Source organism: Euleptes europaea, chromosome 7, assembly GCF_029931775.1.
Source record: "Euleptes europaea isolate rEulEur1 chromosome 7, rEulEur1.hap1, whole genome shotgun sequence".
Lineage (NCBI taxonomy): Eukaryota > Metazoa > Chordata > Lepidosauria > Squamata > Sphaerodactylidae > Euleptes > Euleptes europaea.
The window spans coordinates 75,011,404-75,025,876 of NC_079318.1; the positions used below are offsets into that span (position 1 = coordinate 75,011,404).

General features: G+C 44.6%; 1 protein-coding gene across 4 annotated transcripts in view; it reads right to left on the bottom strand.

Moving 5' to 3' along the window:
* NCOA1 (nuclear receptor coactivator 1) overlaps window positions 1-14,473 on the bottom strand; it is a 225,708-nt gene that overhangs the window by 53,020 nt on the left and 158,215 nt on the right. For all 4 annotated transcript variants that reach the window (XM_056853623.1, XM_056853622.1, XM_056853624.1 and 1 more), the window contains exons 5-8: window positions 11,195-11,372; window positions 6,301-6,480; window positions 2,901-2,996; window positions 2,161-2,301 (exon numbers count right to left, since the gene is read on the bottom strand). In XM_056853623.1, coding sequence (XP_056709601.1) covers window positions 2,161-2,301; window positions 2,901-2,996; window positions 6,301-6,480; window positions 11,195-11,372 — 595 coding nt within the window. The remainder of the gene's footprint in view (window positions 1-2,160; window positions 2,302-2,900; window positions 2,997-6,300; window positions 6,481-11,194; window positions 11,373-14,473) is intronic.

Here is a 14,473-nt window from a genome sequence, read left to right on the forward strand (position 1 = left end):
TGTCTTATGGTAGTATTGGCCCACCTTGCAAAGTTCTTGCAGCTATTACTGATATAATATATGAGAACATCAAGCACTTAGGTAAAGCACTATACAAATGCAAAAAAGAGTCCACCCCCAAATTATTAGTCATTATACTTTTACCCCACTTTTTCTATATGGGCAGAATACATTTATACAACATTGTTATTTCCAACACATTTTATGTTAAAATAGATACAAGGCAGTTTACAATGTAATTTACAAAAAGAAATAAAATTTAAAAAACCCATAATTTCAAACCATAAAACATTTAAGCTCAAACTAACAGACTCGCAAAACAAGTCCACCTCAGCAGACATAGTAAAAACAATAATAAAACAGGCAGAAGAAACCATAAAAATCAAATTAAAATTAAACAGACCAGCAGTTAACAACATTCAGGAGACAGTGGATTTTCAAAGCTGGCAATCAATAAAACAAATAAAAGCTGCAGCAGACAGCAGCATTTCATAAAAGGAAAGGCAGGATACTCAATAAAATGAAGACCAGGGCAGATTTTAAGACGCATAAATTTACAGAAAGGCTGTGATAAATAAGAATGTCTTTAGATTGGTTGATGAGCCAAGGAAGTTCCATAAACTAGGCAATACCACAGAAGCCCCCCCCCCCCAGTTGTGTCCTAGGAGGAGCACAGGGTATGGTCTGTGATGAAGATCTCAACCAGAGCTACCCAAACCAGCCCATCCCTCTACTGCTGGCCCCGATATCAGGGTACAGGTTACAGTAACACCAGCAGACAAGGGAGAACATGGCTCTCTCTCCCTTCCCATTTTACCCGTACAACATTCCTGGGGGGTAGGTAAAGGCTGACAGTGACAGAGAGACTGGCTCAAGGTCACCCAGGGAACTTTCTGGTTGGTATGATTTGAACGTGAATCTCCTCAGACTAAGGCCTGGTCTACACATGAAGAACAATGAGGTGGCAGAGAAATGATGGAATTGCCTGCGCTATTTCAGATGGAGGATTATATTTTGGGATGGCTCCCCTAGGTTAGAAAATGTGCAAAGTGCAGAGAAAGAAGACAGAGGGGAATAGAGCTTATATTTCTAGTTGCAGGGAGTTTTGTATTTAAACAGAATATTTTAAGCAATGGAATATTCAGAGCTGGAGACCCTCACCTATGGTCTGAATTTTTTTTTTTTGCTGTCAAGTCAAAGTCCTCATAGAATTTTAATGGCAAGAGCCTTTCAGAGGTGGTTTGCCATTTCATGCCTTTGTGTCACGACCCTGGTATTACTTGGAGGTCTCTCTTCCAAATACTTTCCAGGGCCGAAGCTGAGAGTGTGTGACTGGCCCAAGGTCACCCAGCAAGTTTCCATGGCAGAATGGGGATTCGAACCTGGGTTTCCCAGATCCTAGTCTGACACTTTAACCACTACACCACGCTGGCTCTCATATGGTCAAGCAGCACCTTAAAGACTAACAAAATTTCTGGCAGGGTATGCGCTTTCATGAGTCACAGCTCACAAAAGCGCATACCCTGCCAGAAATTTTGTTAGTCTTCAAGGTGTACTGGACTCTTGCTCTTTTCCACTGCTACAGACAGACTAACATGGCTACCCATCGTGATCTATCTCATATGGTCTGAAACAGTGCAGTAAACTAACCCCCTACATGTTCTGCCACCACGTTACCACTCTGTTCTGAATGTCTGAACCAGGTGCTGGTACAATGATCTAATCACATTGTCACCACCTCTCTTAAGAAACTTTAAGACCTCTCTGCCTCCTCCTTGGGGAATAACAGTTGAATAACTTGGATCATGTACCTTAGTGTTTTCCCCCCCGCTTCCTGAAAGGCTAATAAGAAAGCTTACGGGTTGGCAGGCTACACCCAAGCTTGCGGCCAGCTGCCTCCAGGCCAGGTTGCCACAGCAGTGCAGAGAGATGATTGGCAGCCTGCTGGAATTCTATTGACTGCATAGGGCAAGCTCCCCTGGCCAGCTTGAAGAGGCCACGGGCATTAGTCAGCCATTTTAGCCACTTTCTTAGGACTTCTTTGTTAACGTTCTTTGTCTTCTTCATTGGTATTTTAAAATTTATTTTCAGTCCGGAAAGCACTTATCCTGGCAACAATCGCAGGGGCATGCAAAGAGAAGAGCCCCTCCTTTTTTTTACCTTCCTGAAATAGCTGCTTGGCATAAGATGGCTCTCTGCCCTGAGGCTGGAAGAAAGCGTAGATGCATTTCCTCACTAAATCTTCCCAGCCAGTCCGGCCTGCTGCTCTCAGGGAACTGGTGTCAATGGAGATGATTTTACCTGATCAACGGAAATGGAAAATAGCCATGTTAGCAATGCAAAACAAAACAAAACAAAAAAGTTTCAACTATATGTTCATTTTTATATTACTAAGCATCTATGGAGTAAATGTACAAAGATACCCAGTCTCTTTCTATAGCTAACCCAAACTCTTTGTTCTTACTTTTATGGCTTTTCAGTCTTCAACCCACATTGTTTTTTGTTCTTGTAACCCCATTCATTCCCACATGGGACCTTCCTTTGTCATCATCCCCCACCCTTGTGACCTGTCAGGCCTTTATTTTATTTTAATTTTATTTTTCTTGATTTATATCCAGCCTTTCTCTCCAATGGGAACCTAAAGCGGCTTACATTGTTCTCCTCTCTAGCTCTTAAACTAACTCCATCCCATCTCCTCTATACCTAGAACCTCTGTGCAAAACAATGCCATGGGGATGTCATTTTTTTTGTCAAACGTCAGCTGAAACCCCACCTTTCCTATGAAGTAACTCTTTAGTCCACACCTGTAACTGACAAACCTAATATTACTGTTTAAGAACGCATGAATCTCCATCCCGGCTCTCTGGGAGAAAGCATTCAGTTGTCCTTCTGAATAATACCTGTAGTATCTTGCTTGGTCATGAAAGATTCTGAAGTGGTGGAGGCCGTGGTTCGAGGTAATCTTCGTGCGATGCATATCAGACAGGACTGCAAATCTGCCATGATCAAATAAACAACAAAGTTGGAAGCGGGAAAGATAAGGAAGTGAGTTCCCCCTCCCCCACTGACCTGTGAAACTTGTGAAAAAGACTCCCACATTGTGCCTGCAACTTCTTTACCCCACTCCCCACCACCACACACACAATGTTGCCTGGCTCCTGGGTCACACCACCTTTCTCCTTTCTTGACTCTCACATGAACACATGAAGCTGCAATATACTGAATCAGACCCTTGGTCCATCTAAGTCAGTATTGTCTACTCAGACCGGCAGTGGCTCTCCAGGGTCTCAGATAGAGGTCTTTCACATCGCCCACTTGCCTAGTCCCTTTAACTGAAGATGCCGGGGATTGAATCTGGGACCTTTCCTGCACCACTGCTTTGCCATCCACACTGCAACCCCCTTCACCATGTCACACACCCATGACTTTCCATTACAGCTCTCCAAGAGTGAAGCAGACTCTCCAGACGAGATGCAGGAATTTGCCAAAGGGAGGACAGATTGTTTCTGGAGTCAACTGTAATATGAAATTCATCTTCTCGATAACCCGCCCTTAAAAAACTGAGCACTAAGCAGTGAACAATTTGGACCAAAATGCACCGTTAGAGGACTAGAGCCTGAGGAAGGAAGGAAACTGCTACACGAAGATGGGTCTTGCACAGGAGAACTTCCCAGCCAATTGGGCCACACTGACTTCATGTTTAGGGTGAAAGCAAGGCTGGCCAGCTGATCTACCCAATCTTTGTTAATTTGGAAGAAGCTCAAGCTTGTTTTTTCCCCCTCTGCTGAGCTTCAGGAGGAAAATTACAGCCAAATCTAAGCCTATGCCTTTCTACATTTTGCAATGAAAAGCAGCATTGTTAAGATGAATTAAACCCTTTGCACTAGTTTAGAGTGTATAGAACGTTTGCTTGGGGAAGGAGGACTGGGATTGGCATGGTGTGTGTGTGTGTGTGTGTGTGCATTCTACTGTTTGGGAGAATTAATTCTGAGGCTATTTGGATCTGGCAGCACTGTAAAATAAAGGCTGCAGTGAAAGCCAACAACCATCAGCTCCAGGCAAAGTATCTGCTCATAACCCTGATCCCCCCTTGATTTATTCCTTCCAGTCATGATCTCCTGTGTAAACTGCAATGGATTAATTCTGCTAATGCACTGGAACGAAATGGCTGCTATGGAGAAATAAGCCTAAAGTGTTCTGCTGGAAAAGTGTCTCTTGTATTATGGGGCTAAGCCAGAGTGCAGATATGCATGTCCTCAGTTCAAAATCCAGATCTGCTAGGCATGTGTGAACGGCATCCAGGCTGGTATGTACACCCTGTGGAGGTGCGAGATTCAAACTTGCAGCTGCTTGAGTGATCTACAGTATTTATCAAGTGCTCTTGGTTTCAAATGGGGATGTGAGAGACAGCGATAGAGATGCTGGAGGAAAATCAGGGGAGACAACCCTGGAGAGGGAAAGCAATTTAGAAAGCCCCAAATTTAGAACATGAGGCTTCCTACCTTGCAATACATTTTCATCCGTCAAAGCTCATAGCCGAGCCTTTGGAAGCAACTCTTTTTTTTACAATATAATTCAAAGGACTTCAGTACTTTTAGGTTACTGCTAGAAAAGCGAGCACAGAGAATCTTGCCACAGGAGTGTCCCAATTATCAGGAAACACAGAGGTGCGTCGTGAAAGGCAACATCTCCTTACCCTCACAACTAGCAAAAGGAAGGTGCATGTCTGCAACCGGCCTTCTGGCCCCCTGGATTCATTTCCATTTCAAGCACTGGAAGTGCTGCCTCTAAAGGAACACCAGATCGGCACAAAAACATCCCTGCTGCTCCTCCTCCCACGAGGGCTGTGTCTACCTCCTCACTCCTTCTCTTGAACAGATGGGCCTAGGCAAGCTGAGCACACGCAATCTCAGGGGCAGCAACTGAAGGACAGTTCATACCTCTGCAAGGGTGACGAGGTTCTCACGATTCACATAATGCTGGCTGTTTTCAGCGGGATGTCCCAGAACTTTTCACTTAGTGCCAAATCAAGAGAGAGGAACTTTTGTACGGAGGCCCAGTTGCTTTCCTCTCACTTTGCTGGCTTAGGGCCATACAATACAAAACCTTCATGGCCTCCATGAGGACATTGGAGAAGAAGAAGAGGAGGAAGAGTTGGTTTTTATATGCTGACTTTCTCTACCACTTAAGGAAGAATCAAGCCGGCTTACAATCACTTTCCCTTCCCCTCCCCAAAACAGATGCCCTGTGAGGTAGGTGGAGCTGAGAGCTCGAAGAGAGCTGTGACTAGCCCAAGGTCACCCAGCTGGCTTCATGTGGAGGAGTGGGGAAACCAACCCAATTCCTCAGATTAGAATCCACTGCTCATGTGAAGGAGTGAGGAATCAAACCCGGTTCTTCAAATTAGAGTTCACCATACACATGGAGCAAACGTGCACTGGGAGTTTTGTCCTTCCCGGATATGCAGGGGGCCTCAATTCTGGTCAGGACCACAGCCTGTGTGGAGGAGGGGCTTCAGCCTTCCCTGAGCCTTTTTCATGACGCAAAATGGCCCTGAGAAGCCACTGTTTCCTCTGCTGGGAAACTCAGATGTATATTACATGCAAGTTTCCTAGTTAAGCAAATAGCAGCTCCCCAAGGCTGCTTCAGGCATGGAAAATGGCATGAGAGGGAAGGATGAAACCCCTTCTCCATGCACACTGTGATCCCAATCAGAATTGGCTCCTGGAAGCCACAAGGTCTTTGTATTGGGTGAAACAGTCCTTACTTTGCTCCCCAGAACAAGCTGTTTATGAAAGAATCACCTCAACACAGAAGATACCCACTTTCTGAGGAGGAATGTGGCACACGAAACTGAATGCCTAAAGCTGCATGAGACCAGAGTGCAGGCCAGTTATCTACGGCGAAGACTGCAAAAATGGGTTGTCATTCCAAAGTACAAAAGGATGGTGGATTAATGTTATAACACATGTACAAGCAAGCAATAACAAAAAAAAAACCCTCCAATAGGGAACTGGGTGACTAAAGCCAACCCCAAAAACAATCCCCTCAGGACCATCATCAAAAGGTACCCCTCGGGAACCTAAAATGCAGCTTGCAGGCTGTATGGTGAGCTGTGAGTCCAGACAGCAGAAAATGCCGCAGTTGAGTCCTTACAGAGCTGCAATCCCCTTGCAAGAAATGTCCTGCAAGAGGACAATTGAGGACAGCCTGCAGATACTCCCACACACACACCAAGAAATGCAACGCAGCACAAGCAAGTACTATTTCCGTCTCCAAAGAAGTGATCCTCTATCTTACCTTCACCTTCCTCCTTGATCAGTTTCGGCTGAGACACCGTGAAGCACTGCATGACCTCATAACGCTGGCGGGCCTCCTGGTTCTCTGCACCTGGTTCGTCTGGAGGACGGATCAGCATTCTGCAGTTGAAGGTATGGCTGTTGCGTCTGGTGGATTCTTGGGGCCAAGGAACTCCATTTACTGCCGGAAGAGGGGGTTGGAGAAAGGCTATTGAAGAAGACTTTGAAGAAATGGATACGCAGAAGACCAGTGTTGGAGACTTATCCAAATTCTGCTAGTGGTACAGAATCATGATGAACCACCAAAAACCTCATATGGTTACATAAAAGTGCCTTGTAGCATGTCAGAGAAATGGCATACCTAACAGAGTCCTGTCTACTCTGACTGGTGGCTACTCTCCAAGATCTCAGGCAGAAGTCTTCCTCAGCGTTCCCACACGCAATCCTTTTAACTAGAAATGCCAGGGATTGCAATTGGGGACTTTCTACATGCAAACTACATGTTCTACAACCAAGCTATGAGATCTCCCTAGCATCTCTCATGTCTTGTTTGAGTTGTTATGACCTGTGGGCATATATGGCTATGTTGTTCAAGTCATGTATGAGGCAGCTTGCAATCACAACCTCAGCAGAAAGGAACCCATACATTTTGCAAAAAGAATGACAGATAGTACAGGCAACACTGGTACACATTAAGCAGTATCTTATCAAGAGATTAATTAACAACTAATTCCTTTCGTTTTCTCAATTGGCTTCTATGAGCCCATCCCTTTGAGAAAACGAATATAAGGACAGACCAGTCCTGAGCAAATCTTGCACGCTTTGGGGTACAGCAGGAGAGCTGTGCTGGCGGCATCACAACCCATTTGATTTTGGCCCTTGAGGGGGAAACTCTGGTCAAGCTGACCTGCTTGGAGAAACCTTTGGGACAACCTTTTGAAACTCTTGAATGCTGGAAGAATCTTTGGAACTTGGTAACTATAAAAATGATGCAAGAAACCTTTGCCAATCCCTTTGAACCAAAAAGGCTTTTGAATGTATTAGTTAGCTATGCTAAATAGTTTATTATTTTCTTGCTTAAAACTTCATGACTTTTTCTTTCCTGTAAACCAGCATAACTCTGATAAATAAACTGTTAGCCTTTAAATGGACTGTGTCTTTTGATTTTGGGATTCCAAGCCTAAATTCTAAGTGCCTTATTTGAGTGTAAAAACCACCTACCAAAAGAACCTAAGACATTTTGGGAGTGTTATCTTTCCCTGGCAGGCCTCTACCTTGCAGGGTAAGCGTTGCACTTAACTTTTGAAGCTTGGCAGGGGTTACTCTAGACCCCGTGCCTGGAGGCTTAACTTTTGGTCCAGAGTTGGTGGCAGCTACTGATTAGACTTGGGGTGAAAGCCTGGAGTTTAATGTTTTGTCCCTTTTGGGAAACTTTTGACTAAACCAAAGCAGCTCCAGCTAGTGGAGGCTGGTTGGAGCTCTTTGACAGGCAGGGCACTGAGACATACCCAATTAAATCTCCCTGGAGATTGCTTGGCAGTGTGTTTTGATCATATGAGCATGTGAAACTGCCTTATATGGCATTAAACTGCTACATGAGATTCCTTTAGCCAGAGGTGTTGAGGACTGAACTGGGAACATCTATGTGTAACACATGTGTTCTACCACTGAGTATCACCTCTCTCCTTAAAGCTCTACTACATGAAATCTTTTTCAGCACTGGCAATACAAGGAACTGAACCTGGACCATTGAACGCAAAGCATACGCTGTACTATTCAGTTATACCCCCCTCCCCAATTTCCCTCCATCCTTAGGGGTTGGCTGGTCATTCAAATGTGATTATTTCCCTTGGTAGCAAGAGTCTGAAAAAGCCACATAAAACAAGGTATTTTTCTGCCTCACTATTAAAAACGGCACAAAGAAAACCTTATCCAGATCTTACACATTAAGCCAAACATAGAAGTTAAGACCGTTCTATGGGAAACTGGTTTCTTTTAAAAGTACAACAACGAAGTATTAAGCCATGCCCACATACAAGCATGCATCGCAGCAAGCTAAAATCAGTTTAAGACCTTATTAAGTGAAATATTGATTTAAGCCTGCCTCATATTGAATTAGCTTAAGTCGATCTCATATTCAATAGAGCTAATCTGATGCATGCCATGCTCAAATCGATGTGAAGGTAGTGTATACTCAAGGGGATGGCACTGGCTAAACTGAACTGATTTTGAAACTGGCAGCATTCGCGATCATGTGCCAATCCTGTCCAGCTGAATGTTCATGCAAAGGAAGTGAGTTCACTCAGCTGACCACCAGATTCAAGGAGACCTCTGGACAATGACACAGCACACTCTAGGGACAGTATGTATGTGTACGTGGGCACACACACACCAGTAAGCTTTCAGGGTGTTGTCCTGCAAGTTCTCGGTGCTTTGCCTGCTGCTCCCAACCAGTTCCAACCATCACATCTGATTAATCATCCTTCCTGCATTCCGGTCCTGGGGGTGGGGGGCGGCGGCAACATGCTGACTCTCTCTTCATCCTTCTGTCCACCGGGCATAGCTCACAGCCCTGACGAAACTTGACCTCTGTACAGCTACTCTGTGTGCGCGTGCATGCAGGTATGACTGGCTGGGAGTTGTATGCAATGTATGTGCATGGTCCACGTACTAGTATACATGTATGTCTGTGGATAACCATGGGTCATGTGCACATGACAGATGGGTATGCCTTAGGACATGAGTACACAGTGATTGTGGAGGAGGGATTTGTGCAGCAAGAGGAAAGAAACTTCTCATCTCACCCTTTGCTCTCATCCGCCACTCACCCTGAAGGCATCCCTCTGGGACTCTGCATGGCAGATGAAAAGCGAGGAATGGAAACTTCCATCTGCCCGTACCCTCTATTCACTGCACATTATCTCTGGTCTCGACTTACTCTATATAAAATGCTTACTGTTCTTCCTTCTACATACAATTATACTGCCTGTCTTTCTAATCTTAAGCAGGCTGCTTGGACTTGGCCAAAGTGGCTGTTAACAGCTCGGAGGAGTTCACTGGATCTGCGGACTGCCAACGATAAAGGCTTTCGCTAATAGGCCATAACTTTGATAAGCAGAGATGTGTTAAGCAAGAAGAGCCTCATCACCGAGTCGATTAAACACCAGCAAGATTGACGGGGCTCGGAGCTGACCTACCTTGAACAAAGCATTGATCCAAGAGCAGCAAGAATCCCCTTGATTGAAACCAGCCATGTGCTTAGCACGCCACTACAGTAACTGTGGCCTCAGTTTTCAGCCTAGCCCTCAGAAAACAGTTCATGTTTTCAGCCTATTCTGCCTCCACAGTGGAGAATGCAAAGCTTTTACATCTGTTGGGGTTTTCTGGCTGAGTAGTCAACTGAGGTTCTTACTGGGAATTACATTATGATGCTCTTGAGTAAGCATATTATTCAAAAAATGAGCTTAAATGCAGATTAAATGACACGCATTTGGAACGGCAGCGAGCAAGTCGTCGACAGGATTAAATTGGATCTGCTTGCAAAATAGAGCCGCCTCCTAATCTCCTGAACCACCCGCTTGTGCTCTCAAGTGCAGCTTGCACCTACTAAACTCTGGCACCTTCCAAGTAGTGCTAAATCAACTAAGATAAAGCCCTAGCGAACCAGAGAGTGGGAAAGGATGAAACACTAACACACATTGTGTGCTGTGGACCCACAAGTGGGTGTTACAAGACGTACAACTTCCTTCTTTCCAGACAGTTCATAATTTTATACACATCTGGTTTGTCTTGCTCTCCCTAATGATACTTTTTCCTAAGCTACTCCCCCCCACCCAATTTCTGTAGCCTTTGGTCACAAATTAGATTACTTAATCCTCTTGAGCGTTCCTTTGGGGAATCTCACAGTTTGTTTTCATCCAGTGTGAAAAACGACCCCTTTATTTACACTTTTCAAGTTCCTTTTTGAAATTTCGTATTTTTGGAGATATTTTGCTTTTTTAAATTAAAGAGACGTATCAGAACAAGCTGCCACTATTGTATATGCTAAGTGCCTCACGCTCAGCATTTGCGGACAGTTGAACAACAATTGTGTCTAGTACCAGATCCTGACAGCCATTTAAGATATCAATGAGTCACCAGGCCTGCTCCAGGACAAACTATTCCAAGGCACTATTATTTACTGGCTGTGTTCAGGCACAATGACAAACCATGGTTTGTTAGGACAACAAGCCTTGGAGGTTTTCAGGTTTATGCATTTCCATCCCTTCCCCTCCCTCGCCATTGTGTTAATCTTGGATATTGGGAAGCTACTATTTGTGGTAATGGCTGAACCACTCACTATAGTTGGTTTCTTCCTACAATTTAGGATTCCAATCCATGGTTTAATCATAATTTGGAATCCTGATTTGTAAGCAAGAAATAAGCCATAGTTTCTGCTTCATACTTAACAACGAACTAGGGTTTGCTGCAATCCAGGAAGTCTTCCAATATCTGTGCCACATGTAACAGGAAAATAGGGGGAAAGAGAGAACATGCAGGTCTGAGGACTTCCAGTGCTCATTATGGCAAATTGTTAAACCACTGTGATGAGCCAAAGTTTTAAATGTAAAAAATTTCAACCCATTTTTAAAAAGCCAGCCATTAACAATGAAAACAAGCTAAAATTAGCAGCAGCAGCAAACCCACACATGCATGTAATCACAGACACATGAGCTTAACCACATGCATGTGACGGGAATAGCTTCTAACCCACGTTTAAGCACTGAACTTTATTGAACAGCAATTCTGTTAAAGTACAATGACAGCCTGGGTTGGATTTTACCTTTACCTGACAAGCTGCTTAATTGATTCTGCAGCATTTTTTGCAAGAGTGCAAGGAAAGTCAGGCTCCTTACCTAGGGACTTGGGCAATAGGTTCTTGACAAATTCTGCATGGTCTCCCACGTGCAAGATGCTGTAGACACTTGTGTTCATGAGCTCTTCTTGATTGTAGCCCAGGTAGCCTGTCACGTTCTCAGACACAAACACTATTCGTCCTTCGCGATTCACAACAAAGAAGAAACCATCCAGTGCCTGCAGGGCCCAGAACAACAAGAAAAGTCAAAACTAGCACTGTGTGGTGCAATGAAAATTTCCAGGACTTTTTAAATTGAAGGGCAGACTTGTGTTCTTCCCCACATGAAGTCAACAGAATCAGTAGAATTTTCTTCAGCCCAGACAAATGGATCAAAACCCCACAACGCAGTCATCATGCCAAAATTTCCTGGGCAGTACAACATGTTGTGACATCACCAAGAGAGCCCCACACAGGAAAAAGACATTGGACGACTTAACCTTAAACATGGCCATGATCCAGCAAAGAGATGTGTGTGTAATGACTTAGAATGGCTTCAACGTAACACTGTGTGTGGCTTTTTATGCAGGGATGTTTCCCAGCAGTCACACACACACCCCACCAATTGCTTTGGGGCTTCCTTTTGATTATGCATGCCTTTTCCCTCCTTCAGAGGTCGCCTCGCTCTCCCTGCATGTTTTGCCTGTATTTTCCAGAGTCTGACTAAAACAGCATCTGGAAAACACGGGCAAAATGCGCGGGGAGAGCGAGCCGACCTCTGACGGGCAGAAAAGGCATGCATAATCAAAAGGAAGCCCCAAAGCAGTCGGCGCAGTGCATGTGACCAAGAGGAAACGTCCCTGCATAAAAGGCCTATATGATCAGCAGGTACCTTCTTTCTAGGATAGTCTTATTCTCCCCAACATACACACAACGTAGAGATGGTGCTCTTGATCATTTTAACTTAAAAATATACAGCAGTGGCCTTCTTTTGAGGCCCCGAAGGCTTGCTGAGCTCACCCAACTTGCTTGCTGTGCCTCTGACTCTTCCTTCTGCCATTTCCTCTGCACCTCTGTCACCCCCTCCACAGCTCACAGTGGCTGTGCTGGCACCACTTTCCTACTTGCCACGCTTCCTTACAACACTGAGAAAATCCAGTATAAATGAAGGGAAATTATTGCTTAGATTGGGAGCCATGACCTAGGAAAAGGAGAGGAGAGCTGACCCATTCCAAAAGGATTGGCACTGAGGTCCTTTGGAACTATGTGCCTTGGTTTTTCAAACCCAGACTCTGATTCCTTTTCTAGCATCTCAACTTGCATTATGGGGGAAAAAAAGATGGCTCTATTCCTCAAAGATGTACCCGTGCGAGTTTAGGGGCCAAGCTCAAATGTTCTGCTTCATCCAAGCATTTACCAAATGGAAGGCTTTTACTGACATAGAGGATATAAATTGGTGTAATTTGGTTTTGAACAGAAAGGAAGACTGGGACAGAGACACCAAAAATATTTTGGTCTCTGAGAGGGGGGGAAGCCAAAATGCATCTTGTGTAAACATTAACATGAGACAACTCTGGATTTAGATGTAAGATCTTGAACGACTAGAAACAGAGGAAATTAGTATGGTAAACAAAATCCAGCCTGCAGACAAGTGGATACAGTTGATAGTAGGCTAGAGAGACCTCCCTCGGTTAAGGTCCAGGGACGCTTAAATCTTGCCTAAATGCAGAGGGACTGATGAAGCCCCATCCCTCTGGGCCTCATAATATGAGATTATATATTCACAGGCACAGCCCACCACATGTGCAGAACTGGCAATGCTCCCCACGCCGGCCTTAGTTCCCCTCTCTTGTGTAACTGATTGCCTTGCAAAGCAGGAAGACATGATTTACTTAGCTTCACACTCTTTATTTTCCATTGAGTAAGTTTTCTAAAAATTGTGTTTTCCCCATTCTGCATTAGCCGCTGGAAATGGGAAGTAGTTTCAAATTAAACCAAACCCCAACACTCCCCCCACACACACACCTCGCATCATGACCGCCACTGGCCCATGACCTGCCATTTCCCCTAGTCACAAGCTGCTATCTGTTACAAGCTGCTAAGCAACTGGAAGCTTCTGCACAACACACACACACACACACACACACGTGGAAAGATGGGGCTTGCAGAGAAGAGTCATGCAGGTTCCCGTGTGTGTGTGTGTGTGTGTATGAGAGAGAGAGAGAGAGAGAGAGAGAGAGAGAGAGAGAGAGAGAGAGAGAGAGAGAGAGAGAGAGAGGCAGAGAGAGAGGGAGAGAGAGAGAGAGAGAGAGAGAGAGAGAGAGAGAGAGAGAGAGAGAGAGAGAGAGAGAGAGAGAGAGAGAGATCTTTCTTCTTAACTTTCTGCCTGTTTCAGCACCTCTTTCAGCACTTCTTTCAGCCCTGCACTGAAAAGCCAACACCATGTGTTTTACAGTATTTGGAAAAGAAAACAGCAGCATGAATAAGTCAGGCAGGAAATGAAATGGGCAAAGGGAACACAGTGAATCAGCAGCTAACCAACAATATCGAGTGTAAATCAATCACAGTTCCATTTAACACAGCCAGCCTGATGCCTAACCAGCGTGCAACTGGTACTGAATAATCAATTTCTGAAAATTAGGAGCCCCTCCCTCCCTCCAGAGTATCCTAAATTTGAGAGTAATGAAAAAAGAAAACTGGTTTTGAGAGGCAGGCAAGCAGGGTTCATGGATCACAGAGACAACAAGATAAAGACCCCCATGGCTTTCCCAGAAGACAATGACGACATGACTCCCTGGGTGGGGGTAACACTGAGTTTTCTGGGAGTCTGCTATACCTACCAATATCCACAGCTCCTCAAAATGTAGGTCTTGTACTTGAATTCAGTACATAAATTACTACAATTTGGTGCCATTCTAACACTTAATGCAAGTTACTGTTCTTCCAGTCAGATTATTCCCAGGAAAAGATCTGCATTATGTCCAAAAATGAACAAAAGCCTCTTCAGAGGACAGGGTGAAGAAGAAATGGCCTTTCTTTTAGAAAAGACAACATGGAGCTGAAGGCTGCAGTCTTCTCAAAACCTGCCTCTAAAAACCTGTCAAGTTAATACCAGCCAGTAGTGTAGTTACTTTAGCTACCAAGCCCTTTTTTCATACATGAGTCCTGCAAGGGTTCCACTGGATGCCAACAAGTCTTATTTCTTTGAGTCTGTCATGTACTTCATGAACTCCTCCATGTTCTACCCCAACACCTTCCATTTTGCCCATGCTTCAGCCCAGAAATATCCTATGTACCATGCTCCAGTAGAAGAAACTGTAGTCCAATCGTATACCCCCAT